Source organism: Zosterops lateralis, assembly GCF_965231275.1.
Source record: "Zosterops lateralis genome assembly, chromosome: 3".
NCBI lineage: Eukaryota > Metazoa > Chordata > Aves > Passeriformes > Zosteropidae > Zosterops > Zosterops lateralis.
Window position 1 is genome coordinate 80,907,839 of NC_139764.1, and position 12,117 is coordinate 80,919,955.

General features: G+C 36.8%; 1 protein-coding gene across 1 annotated transcript in view; it reads left to right on the forward strand.

Annotated features, from left to right (window-relative positions):
- The window catches only part of ELOVL4 (ELOVL fatty acid elongase 4), a 33,805-nt gene extending 22,267 nt beyond the window's left edge, over positions 1–11,538 (forward strand). Inside the window, exons 3-6 of the mRNA XM_083857791.1 lie at positions 443–523; positions 7,055–7,226; positions 9,443–9,570; positions 10,068–11,538. Of these exons, the coding sequence (XP_083713917.1) occupies positions 443–523; positions 7,055–7,226; positions 9,443–9,570; positions 10,068–10,343 (657 nt within the window). The 3' untranslated portion in view covers positions 10,344–11,538. The remainder of the gene's footprint in view (positions 1–442; positions 524–7,054; positions 7,227–9,442; positions 9,571–10,067) is intronic.
- The last annotated feature ends 579 nt before the right edge of the window (positions 11,539–12,117 follow it).

Below are 12,117 nucleotides of genomic sequence, written 5' to 3' on the forward strand. Positions count from 1 at the left end.
TTGTAGATCCAAATTATCTAATCCCTGTCTCTTGAATAGTGCCCTCTTCAATACATACTGGGAATAGCATTTCTGTCAATTGTAGTGAAAGCAATTAGGTATTTTCTGTTTCTGAAGCTAGAGCCATCAGAAAAAATATTCGTGTCCAAGTATAAGATCATAATGGAATTTGTTGTACAAGGCTCTAATTATCTGGACAGATACATGCAGGGAAAAATGAGTACTTTCTTTTTAATTTATAAGAAAAAAATAAATAGTCTGTAACAATAGGTTGTTAGTACTCAATATTGGCTTTCTTCAACAGTATTCTCAGGACTAATAAGCATATTTTAAGTATTTCTGTTCAGGTAAGTTTGATGTAGCAAGAAACTTGCTGATAATTGTTATAAATGTACTTTGTGTATTATATTTCCCCTCATTTTCTTGTCTTTAATATTTTCAGTTGTTCTTGTCATCAAGAGCTCGAGGGTACAGCTATGTCTGCCAGACTGTGGATTATTCAGATAATGTTTATGAAGTTAGGGTGAGTATTTCTTTTTTGTATTTGTATATGAATGTGTGTAATATATAGTGCTACATAATGGTTAAACCTTTTCTGAAAATAGTGTTTGCACAGCTGCTGTGAGCCATGACTGTATCCCGTTACATCCTCACTTCAGGTTTGACTACATCATATGTAGCAGGTTTAATCAAAGTGCATCAGCATATTTGTGCTAACTTTCATCTGACTGCTACAAGTAAGGGGAATCTTAAAGATACCATCCTTGGCTTCATCCACGGTTGTACAATCCAGGGTAAACTTTGTGTACACACTTTGGTTCCTAGATTTGCTGAAGTTTGGGATACCAGGGTAACCACAGGAAAGGTGGTGTGTTCCAGCTAGATCAAAGCAAGTGAGATTTGTCATCTTATCTTGTGGTTCCACTTCACCCATACTGGTGAGGCAACTCTTTGTCTCCTTTACCCATGTTTGGCTTTATGAGGTCTTGCTGGCATTTGTCAGATGTATTATCAGTACATTTCATTGTATAATCTTAGATTTCAAATATCTGGGTTTTGGAAAACATCCGAATTAAAAGCCAAGTGCAGATCCGTGTTCATTTTCATAATGCTGTTGATTAGCTCAGGTGCTACACCTTATCTTCCAGCAGAGCTGACACTTGAGAATCTCTCAACTGTTCTTGCAAGTTTCATGTACAGATTAGGACACGTTCCTGAAAATGCAGTGAAAGTATGTGTTATGTTTATAGTAGTTTGAAAAATGTTTGTTTGGCAGGTGGCTGTTCATGGATAGCGTTAGTCAAAAGCTTGAGCATTTGGCAGGGGTGGTAGAGAGAATGAAATGTTTGAGTCTTACACCTTATTTATAATGGCTGATGTTGCAGAACAGCTCTGTGTGTGGATTTTTATTGGCCTTATCGTAGCCGCCAATCTTTCACCTTTGCCAATACAGTGCTCTCACAATGTCGGTCACTAGGATGATTCTAGTTAAAATGTTAATGTTAAAATGTTAGAATGTTAAAATTTTTGTTGAAAAACAAGATCTAGTGAGGTAGAGTGAGTGCTTGACAAGTTTCGGGTTTTTAATAGATAAGCAAAATAGAATGCCCTTGTAGTTAGCTGAATGACATAGAGGACTGATGTGGTATATATTGAAAGAATTTTTATATTAGCTAAATACAAGCAGTGTTCTGTTTCATAGCCTCACTTTCAGGTGCACTTGTTTGTGGGAGGCAGTGGAGAGACCTGCTCAAAAAAATTGTCGTCTATTTTGTTTGTTAAGGCAAGCACAGCATTTTTATGCAATGAAATAAAGGCAAAATGACCTGAAGAATGTATTTATACTATATCATATGTCCAGAAAGGAAGGGTTGCTCTGGCAATGTATACTCTTTTGATTTCCTGACTTTTTAAAGAAAAATATTTCAAAATTATTTCCCAGAATTGTGGATTTGCATAAAACTTGTTCCTGAAGTTTAAAGTTGTAGCATTTTCAGTTTGCAACTGAGGGAGTTGAGGAAGGAGGGAAAATGGAGTCCTCTCAAGTTGCTGCAGCAACTGTATATGCTGTCAGTCAAGATTCTTATCTTGACCATTTCCTGGTAGTTCTTTTGAATTAATTCTCAGTTTAGGTAAATAAGTTGCAAGTAGAAAATTGTACTTTCCACAAGTGTGCTTTGTCTAACTGAGGATTTTAGAATATATTTCTGTCCTGCTTTATAGTATATTGTGCTCTGGATTTAGAAGGTATGTGCTGTTTTTTGACCCTAACAGAACAACAAAAAAATTAAAACCTCAAAAAACATCAACAAACAAACCAATCCAAACCACCTCAAGATTTCTTTCACTGTCATTTTTCATTATATAAACCTGCAAAAGCAATTTTAAAATGTTTTTGCAGTTTTGAGTATAGAATTGAAGAGCATTTTAGCATCTCTCGCACCCTTTTAATAGATCTAGATACTAAATGTCTAGCATTTGTTGGCACCAGTTTTGCTCTGCAGAGAAATGCTGTACTGCAATAGTAAAATCAATTACAAATGCAATGACCATATTTGCGAGGGAATGAGTAAATAAATCCTGTGTTGCTCAGATAAAGAAGGCTGGGACAAACTCACATGCATCGAGCCCAGAAGGCATTATGGAACATGCTCTGAAAAGCAGAGCTTCATATATGACTTTAATTTGGGGCTTTGAAATTTGGAATGAATATTGAGAAATATGAAACTGATTGTATACAGTGATCTAAATGGCAACATAGGAGCCTTGGCAGGGTCTCTGTTTCTGGTTTTTTGGGAATGTGCTGCTGTGATATTGCCATCACATTGAGTGGCCTCTTTAGTGTAAAGCTCTTGATCAAAATAAGGGGTCAGGAAACCATCCTTTGTCCTTCAAGATAGTACAGAGAACTCCCAGAAAACAGTTTCCCTTCCCCCCAAAAAGTGGCTATCCTGGATACCAGAGAATGACTTTCTCTGCCTCTCCAACCCACATCATGTATCAAAACAGTAAGCCAGTGATTTTAAGAGAGCAGCGTAAGGGCATGTGGTGGCACTTCCCCTGTACAGTTTAGCAACACAGCCACCTGTAGCTCAGAGACCTCCTCAGACACAGCCTCTTTGGTTTTGCCAGTTTTTAGGGGGATATTTTTCCATGTATTTGTCTGTATATTTTCTTCAACTTTGTTGATCTTCTGGCTTTCACCAATGGTTAATTATGTAGGTAGTTTACACAAAATTCGAGAAAGCTAGTCCTCCTGCTTACTGTTTTGAACCTACCTACACATGTTATTCTCATTCAGTCTTTCCTGGCTGTTCTACAAGAAACAATGGACAACTGGAGCAAGCAGGAATGAAAATTAAATTCCCCAGTTGCAGAAACATTTGCTGAAATAAACTCCTTCATGAAGGACTTATCTGATGAATGTAGTAGATAGCCACTGTACTGACTGCTGGGAGGAAGCTGAGTGGTTTTGTTAAGAAAAAAATAAAATGCTCATAGTAGACAAGAAAGAAAAGGGGGAACAAACCTCTATGAAAGTATTTAGAAGGATCTACAAATATATCTTGCAAAAACTTTTTTGGTTATAACTTAAGAGTCAAAATAATAAATCCAAAGGGCTGAGATGTTAAATCCATGCTTTGCAGTACTCCTTTGGGAGCTTCAGTATCTGAGGTCAATGATTCGTAACACTGTCAAACTTAATGTATGCTGGTGTCTGTGAGCAGTCATTTCCCCCCTCTGCTTACATTTGTGTGTCCTTTTTTCCCAGGTCAAAGTTCATCTATTTTATTAGCATTTCTGAAGAATTGGGAATATGAGGCTATGTGAATTAGTTCTTATTTTAAGTATGCTGATTGTAATCATGATGCCTAGCAATGGTTGTTTTCTGTACTGTAATTGTGATTGGCCTTGTTAATATTTATGTCTAGAGCTTAAGTGGTTTCCTCTTCTGGAAAAGACTTAATATACTTTAAATTTCAGTAAATTTGACTTCACAAATTCTGTAAACAAAATTCTATAACTGAAAGAGGAAAAAGAGTTAACTATAAGAGCTATTTTAATTTTCCACATTGCTTTCACATGACCTTCCAAGAAGTACCTGTCCCTTCATACCCCTTAATGAATAAATGTTCCCAACCCAAAACGAGAAAGAATGGTGCAGAAACAGAGTCCTGTAATAAAACAGCCCTCCAGTCAAAATCTCTGCAGCAGGCAGAGAACATGGGATTGGACCTCTTGTTGACCCCCTTAATCCTAGGCTGTAATGTAATCTTTCAGTGCCATCTGGTGTTTTCACAGATTTAGATTGGTGCATATGAAAATTACCAGAAAATATATAGTTGTGACTGGTATTGTTCATTACAAGAATGTGCCTTTTTAATGCATGTTTCCTTTTCTTTTCAACTAAGTCTTTCTTGCATGCAGTGTCCAAAGGCTACAGGTTAGGTCATGATTTCTGATGCTTTGCAAAAGAAGTTTAATAGTAGCCACCTGCTCCTGACATAGCTTACATATCAGTGTATTGTTCTCCTCTATTTCTGCCCTTTTTCACTGATTTTATCCATGGCCTCAGGCAAATGACTTGACATCTGTTTAACTTTTTTCTATAAGCCAATGATGAAAACATCTGCAGAAGTCACTGGAAGTACTGAAATAAATCATAAGTACACAAAACCGATCAGGTTTGAGGGTAAATGGTAGAAAATGTGATGATAGTAAGAGAGAAAAGAAGCTGACAGGCAAAAAAATCTATAGGAACACAAAATCAGCAGGTATAATCCTTCAAAGAATCCTGATGTTTTTCTTAAGTAATGGGAAACATTTCAATCAAAAGTTCAGATTATTTTTGCCCATGGACTGTATTTGTTTTTTCCGCTAGATGGAATTCAAAAGAAGAGCAATGAGATGTGGTATGTGACTTGTCCAAGAATATATACGAACTTGTGGCACTTTGAGTATAAGACTGAAGTATTTTTGTAGGATTTTTATATTTTGCTCTGTGTAAATTGGCTATTTTCTTATTGTCTATTTGACTTATTATTCCCCTATTTCATTAACAAAAATGTCTATTTACTTTATAAAAGAATTTTATGGCAGTTTGCTTGTAACTGACCTACTGGTTCTCTAAAAGTTTTTTTGAAGGGAGGATCTCCAAAAGGCTGTGCTGGATTGTCATTTTATGGATATACAGTCCAAAGTGTTTATTATTAACTTATGAAATGAAAAGATGCTTATCTTAATTTATTTAAGAGATAAAACTTTAGCAAAGACCTGTAAAAGATGCTGGACTGTTATGCTAACCCATCGGGTGTGAGACAAACCTCAATGTGGGTGTTATTAAATACCTGACTATCTGTCCCAGAAGGTAGATATTGGATATTGCTCACTGGATATTGAGCAATATATGCATATATATATATATATGTATGATTCTTGCAGCTTGCCTGTGTGCCTGGGAACTCCAAGATCTGTGGGAGTCACTTTTCTGTCATTAAGCCTCTCTCCAGCTTTTGATATTAATATCTCTTTGTATAAAAGTGAAAAAACCTGCCTCCTCTTCCCAAGACCTGAAGTGGGCTAAATCACATCCAGAGAGTGAAAAGGATGTTCATTAATGGAAGGCTGCAGTTTGGCATCAGTAAGATGTGCAGTCCCTCTGGGAAACTGCAGAGCCTGCAATGCAGATATGCAGCACTCTTCTCCTATGCTGCATTTTTGCTTCTGCTGTAATTTCTCCTAAACTATTCCCCAGACCAATTATGGCTATGACAAACTTAGTCTGTGGAGAGATGTTGTCCTTTCCCACTGGTTTAGAGAGGTGGAGGTAAACACCATGCAGGGCTATAGCATTGCTCTCTACAGCTCTTTATGATTCCCCTTTATCTCACCTAAAAGTATGTGTGGAGTTGGGTTGGGAAGCTACCCTGTGTTAACTCCCTTTTCTTCTGTTTTCCCTGGGGACTGAGGGAGTGGTGGGGCTATTTCACACCATGTCAAGTTAAGAAAGTCTGGTTTACCATCAACTGAGTCCTGAAAGACAAGGCCAACTTCTTACAAATAGGTGTGTTGTGACATTGCCTGCTCTCCTTGCTGGTGGTACCAATTCCAACTTTTTTTTCACTCTCTGTGTGAGTCACTATCTGGTCCCACCCTTGCATAACAAGCTAGATGACTTACAATGCCAAAACTAGACTTGTTGCTATGTTTTGGGATCTGCGAGGGAGTCCCTACCACCACCATACTCCCATATCATAGCATTAGCATATTGCTACACAGAGCTTCTGGCTTTACTTGCTTTGACAATATCCAGATTTCAGCAGGAAGCCCTGTCTATGTTGTATCCTGGGCAAGATGCACTGTGATGGGTGGATTAGAAAAAGAATTTTGGGTGTGTAGAACTTCCCTGTTGGGGAAGTTGGATTATATTTGCTCAGTTTTTATGGCTCTTGTGGTCTCTTTTTTCCTAGTCCCTGAATAGCAGAGAGCCACTGGGGGAATGCTGCTTTACTAAGGCAGGCCAGAAGAAGCTGAGGGAATGTTGCCATAAGGAATGTGAAATCTGTACTGCATCTAACTTTTTTTGTTATCTTTTTACTCATATGCCTGTGGTACTGAAGGTTTCACCTTTGTAACTTCATTTTATCATAATGTTTCTGCCTCATTGTTCTGACCACATCAAAGTGTTGCCTCATTAGAAGGAGAAGCCCTGTGGGAGACTTCTGCAAAGCTTAGGAGAGAATGAGGACACAAACTTTCCATGTTTAACTGGTAAACTCTTCAGATATGGCAAAGCTTTTAACTATACCAGCTCTTTTTTACAGATGTGATTTGTGAGCGATAGGCTCAGAATAATCTTCTTCCACGTCCAGAATAGATGAAAAGAGTATTTTTTTATTGTTCTCATATTGTCAGATGTTTGACGACTCCTCAACATTTAACCAGGATTTAGGGAAGGAAGAGGTATCCTTCTCTTACAGCAGATAGATGGTGAGAACTTTATTCTGTTCAGCTTGGAATCACTAAAACTTACATATTCTGTTTTTCATTGCAGATAGCTGCTGCTTTATGGTGGTACTATGTCTCTAAAGGAATTGAATATTTGGATACAGTATTCTTCATCCTGAGAAAGAAATTTAACCAAATTAGTTTCCTTCATGTCTATCACCATTTCACCATGTTCACCTTGTGGTGGATTGGTATTAAGTGGGTTGCAGGTGGACAAGGTGAGTTCCCTTCCTCTCATATGCTTTTGACTGGGCAGAAGGGAGAATTATTATTGTTTGGGAGCAATAGTAGAAAATTTTATAGACCTGACTTTATAATATACAAAACTGTATCTTAATGCACGCAGTCTGCCTCTGTGGGAAACATGGGGGAGGAAAAGATAGCAGAGCAATAATCTAATGAATTGCAAAACTTCTTTTCTTTTCCTCATGGGCATCAATTGCAAGCCTGAAGTTCTGCCTTCAAAAGTATCTGTATCTGTGTGAAACAGAAACATGTATGTCTTGCCTAACTTTAATTTTCGCAGATACAGGGAGCTGCAAAATACAATTGTGAGCCACATTCTGTGTGCAAATTTAGTGAAGTCAATGGAGATGTTATTTTGGCATTGTATATGAGTTTGAGGTTTGCTTTTATTTTTATAAAGAGGCATGTGTAAAATTCTGAAACCTTCTCTTGGAGGTGAGCCAATAAATCTGTCAATTCACTTTTTAAACCTATTCATAATGGCATAAGTCTAAATTCATTATCAGCCTTTTTTTCCCCCTCGCTTTCTTTCTAAAGCCTTCATCAAATAATTTTATTATTGTTTATTGCACTTGCCACACCCTTCATTGCCTACATTGTACTCTTGTTCCTGTTGTTTAGCCTTGTCTCTCTCAAATTGAAAGCTCTGCAGAGCTGAGGGTACAGGAAAAATACGCTGTTTCATTTGATGTGTGCTTTGTGGGCTTGCAGCACTGATAATACCATATAGTGAATTCAAAACATGGTATTATGAGCACCAAACTAATATTTTAGGTTTGGTGTTTTGGTTTTGGTTTTTTTGAACCACACTAATACTTAATGCATGGGGAGTTTATGCTCACATTTACCGTATATATTTTGTACTGAGTGGACACTTACATTTCAAAGAAGAAATATGTAAATTTAGTGTCTGTGACTACCTTTTAATTTCTCTCACGTAATACACAGGAAGCAGGTACTCAACCAGATGTTTCATTATCTTTATTTGTAACTGCACCTATAAAATAAGATTATTAGAGACTGGATGGTTACTTGTAGTCTTGCTTAGAAATTCCCTGGATATCTCAACAGACCCACTGCCTTGTTGTCTTTTTAGAATTTTCATGCTAAATGTCAGCAGTTTTTAATACAACAGTTGCAACTATTTCCAAATTTCTTTCAAGTTTTGGTGTTCTAGCACTACCTCTTAGTTCCTAGAGCCTGCAAAAGGAAAAACAGCAGTTGCTTTTCTGCATTTATGTGGCAGCGCTGCATAAATGTGGATAGATCTGTGTTCTTCTATTTTCTAGTTGATAGCACATTGCTTACATAGACAGGTCTATTATAAACTACACCCTATTTGAACAACTAGGTCCAGACCACACGGGCATCTGAGCTGTTTGATGTCAGTAGCTATTGTCTCTATTGCCCTAATCTTATACATTAGAGCATTTTTGAGCCTCTATGTCAGCATAAGAATACCTTAACAAGATATAACGTGTTTCTGTTAAATGGCTGCTAATCTTGACAAAGCAGAGATCTTAATGCAAATGAAATTGTCAACATGGATCTAACATGGATAATGCTGGAAAATGTTGTACTATACACTGGCATATTTAAGAACGTTGGATATTTTAAAACATAAATAAAGAAACTAAAGATTATTAATTTAGACAAACTCACCTGGCAATGCCTTAAAGTCCTGTAAACACAAGTCAAGTTTTGCTTTGTACAGCTTTTTTTGGCCTATTTAATCAGACTTCCATGTGAGTTTCTTGACTTCTTGCTGAGAAGTGAACATTGTGCTTTTATATACAGTTTAAAAGATTTAACTTCAGAGCCTGGTACTTTGTACTTCATTGTCAAATAAGGCTTTTAATAATCCTTTAGACAAACAGTTGCAGTTACACTAAAACAACTAATGGGGAATGGATGTCATTTATATCTGTTCAACGAAAATCTTATAAAAAGCTTTGACATAAGTTGTTATATGGAAGATGTGACATACTACTTGCATTAACATCTGTTTGTGTTAGCACATGTTGACAGCCCGGTCTGTATTATACTATTCAATATTTTTGAGATGGAATCCTGACATGTCCTGTGCTTTGTAATTTTTACTATTAAAAATAATTATATAAATAGTACTGGAAAAGAATCCTCTTTTTCCAAAAATTACATGATGTTCTTCCCTTCTGTTCCTGGACAGCTTTTTTCGGAGCTCAAATGAATGCATTTATTCATGTCATTATGTACATGTATTACGGATTAGCAGCTTGCGGCCCTAAATTTCAGAAATACCTGTGGTGGAAACGATATTTGACCATATTGCAATTGGTAAGTAAAATTCCTCCTTTTGGGATAAAAGGTGTTGTCTCTGCATGGATTTGCATTTGCAGAGCTTTGGATCAGATGCTGCTCCTTCCAAAAGTTCTTCTCTGCCTGACACTCCTCAATTAGGATACTTCCTGGACATGGAAGCATTTATTCAGCTTTGAAAAAAAAAAATGCAGCATAGATAAGAGTTGTGTGAGTTAAAGGCTAATGCTTCCTTGCTGGTTGTTTCAACTGAAAAACAAAAACATGTTCAAAATATAGAGAAAATCCAGATCCTTATTATCTTCTAATTTTCTTGTTTCTAAAAACTGATGCCAGATACTACAATAAATTTGACGTTTCTGGTCAAGCATAGATGTGCCTTCATGAATGTGACAGCCAAATACAGCTTCCCTACCACCTACCAATTCAGCAGTTTTCATTACTTAATGAATTGGTATAAATTGATCTACAGACTATATCCAGATGTTTTTGATTCTATGTTTTCTGTCTTTCAGGTGCAGTTCCATGTGACTATTGGCCACACAGCCTTGTCTATTTATATTGATTGTCCTTTCCCTAAATGGATGCACTGGGGTGTCATTTTCTATGCTATCACCTTCATTTTCCTGTTTGGTAACTTCTACTATCGGACATATAAGCTGCCCAAGGAACCTGTAAAGAATGGCAAAATAGCAAATGGTGCTGTTGCAAATGGAGTAAGCAAACCAGAAAATAATGCGGTGGTGGAAAATGGAAAAAAGCAGAAAAAGGGAAAAGCAAAAGGAGAGTAACTTGATCCAGGCCTTAACCATTGTTGGCAGTGAGGAACCTCCCGTTTGGTTTATAAAAGGAAGAAAAAAACACTATCTGTACCAATTAACCTTAGGTTACTGAAGAGCTAGAACACAGATATTTTCATTATTTATGAAGATTGTTTTAAGAACAACACTAAAGTTGAATTTCTATTGTAATTATGTAATTATCATGCATATGGTCTCTGTGTAAACTTGTAGACTGCTGGTGTTGGTGAATGTAAGGAAGAATTGCAGTTGATTCCATGTTTAGCAGTCCAGAAGTTAATACTACCATTGATACAGACAGTTAATACTACCAATTATACAGGCACCCACATTTCTCAGGGGGGATGGGAGGGAGGGGAAGGAAGTAGCATTTGAATACTTGTGCTTTCTTTCCAGAAAATTATTAAATTTCAAATCATGATGTATTATCTAATCAGAATGCGCAACTTTTCTTGTCCTCCTTGGAGAGTACCTTCAGACAAAATATGTGCTGTCAGAACAGTGTTTGACTTTTCAGACATTACTTGATCTAATTGAGTATCTGTTACAGTTTGGTTTTTGTTTTATTATTTTTTCTTGTGTGGAAATATACCTACCTCTTCATCTGCTGGAAAGAATATTGAGCATTAAATAACTGGTTTCTGAAATATGGAGTCCTCTAATCTACATATCTGTTAATACTAATTCAGGAGAACGTGTGTTTCCCTGTGGGAATAAAAGGGATTTTTGGTGGTATGCTTTGATCAAGTCATGATTTTAATGTAAACTGAAATTTTGGAGGGGTACTTTTAGTAGAGCCAAGTCAAGAATACATTTTAAGAATGTATAAATATGAACAAATATATTGGTTGAAGCAAGCAGTAAAAATAGGCTTGTTGTCCATGACCTGCATTAAATCTGTGGCGCTGACTGATGCTCAAAATGGTAAGATAATTCTATGGTGGAGAGAAAACAGTATGTAATTCCATTTAGAAATGTTGTGTGCATGGGTTGCCATGCTAACTACAAGACCAACCATCATTTTATTGGGAGAGAGAATTCGGTTTAAAAGTACTAAATAGAGCAAACGTAAAACGTTGGAAATGTTGCTATTGCTTGATACCTGTCAAAACTATTTGTTAGACACTTGGAGACAAAGTATTGCTGATAGACAGGCCACCATTGTAACTCAAAACTGCTAAAATAAGTAGAAACTTTTAGGTGGATTTTCATTTACATATTACATAAAGGACTTTTTACCATTCCTTTTGTGAAGAAAATGTGGAAAGATTTATACTCCTTCTGAATAATGTGATTACTAAGAGATTCATTTTTGAGCTACTTAGCATGCAATGAGTAGAAGATGGGTGGAATTAGAAACTATATCCTGAATTACTGTGTTCCTCGACCATCACTGCAAGAGCTGCACTGTTGCTGTCCAAATGCATTCCCCCCAGCTCTGATCAAAAACATATCCAGAGGTAGCAACAAAGTGGCAAGTGGCACCATTGGTGCAGAAATAATACATGGGACTCTGAGTGTAAAGTGAGTGACACGTTTAATAGATTTTTGCATCTCTATCATCCGTTGACTGTTTATAATATTCAAGCAGATCACATATTCTGTGTCTCAGGTTTGTCTTTATAAGGAAAAAAATCTAAACCAAGAAAACAGGTCCTAGCGAAAAAAGTTTTGGATATGGTCTGTTGTATTAAAAAATAATTCCTAATGCTGGAGTTGGTTCAGCTGGAAGGTGGTTCATCCCTGATCACCACCACTGTGGATT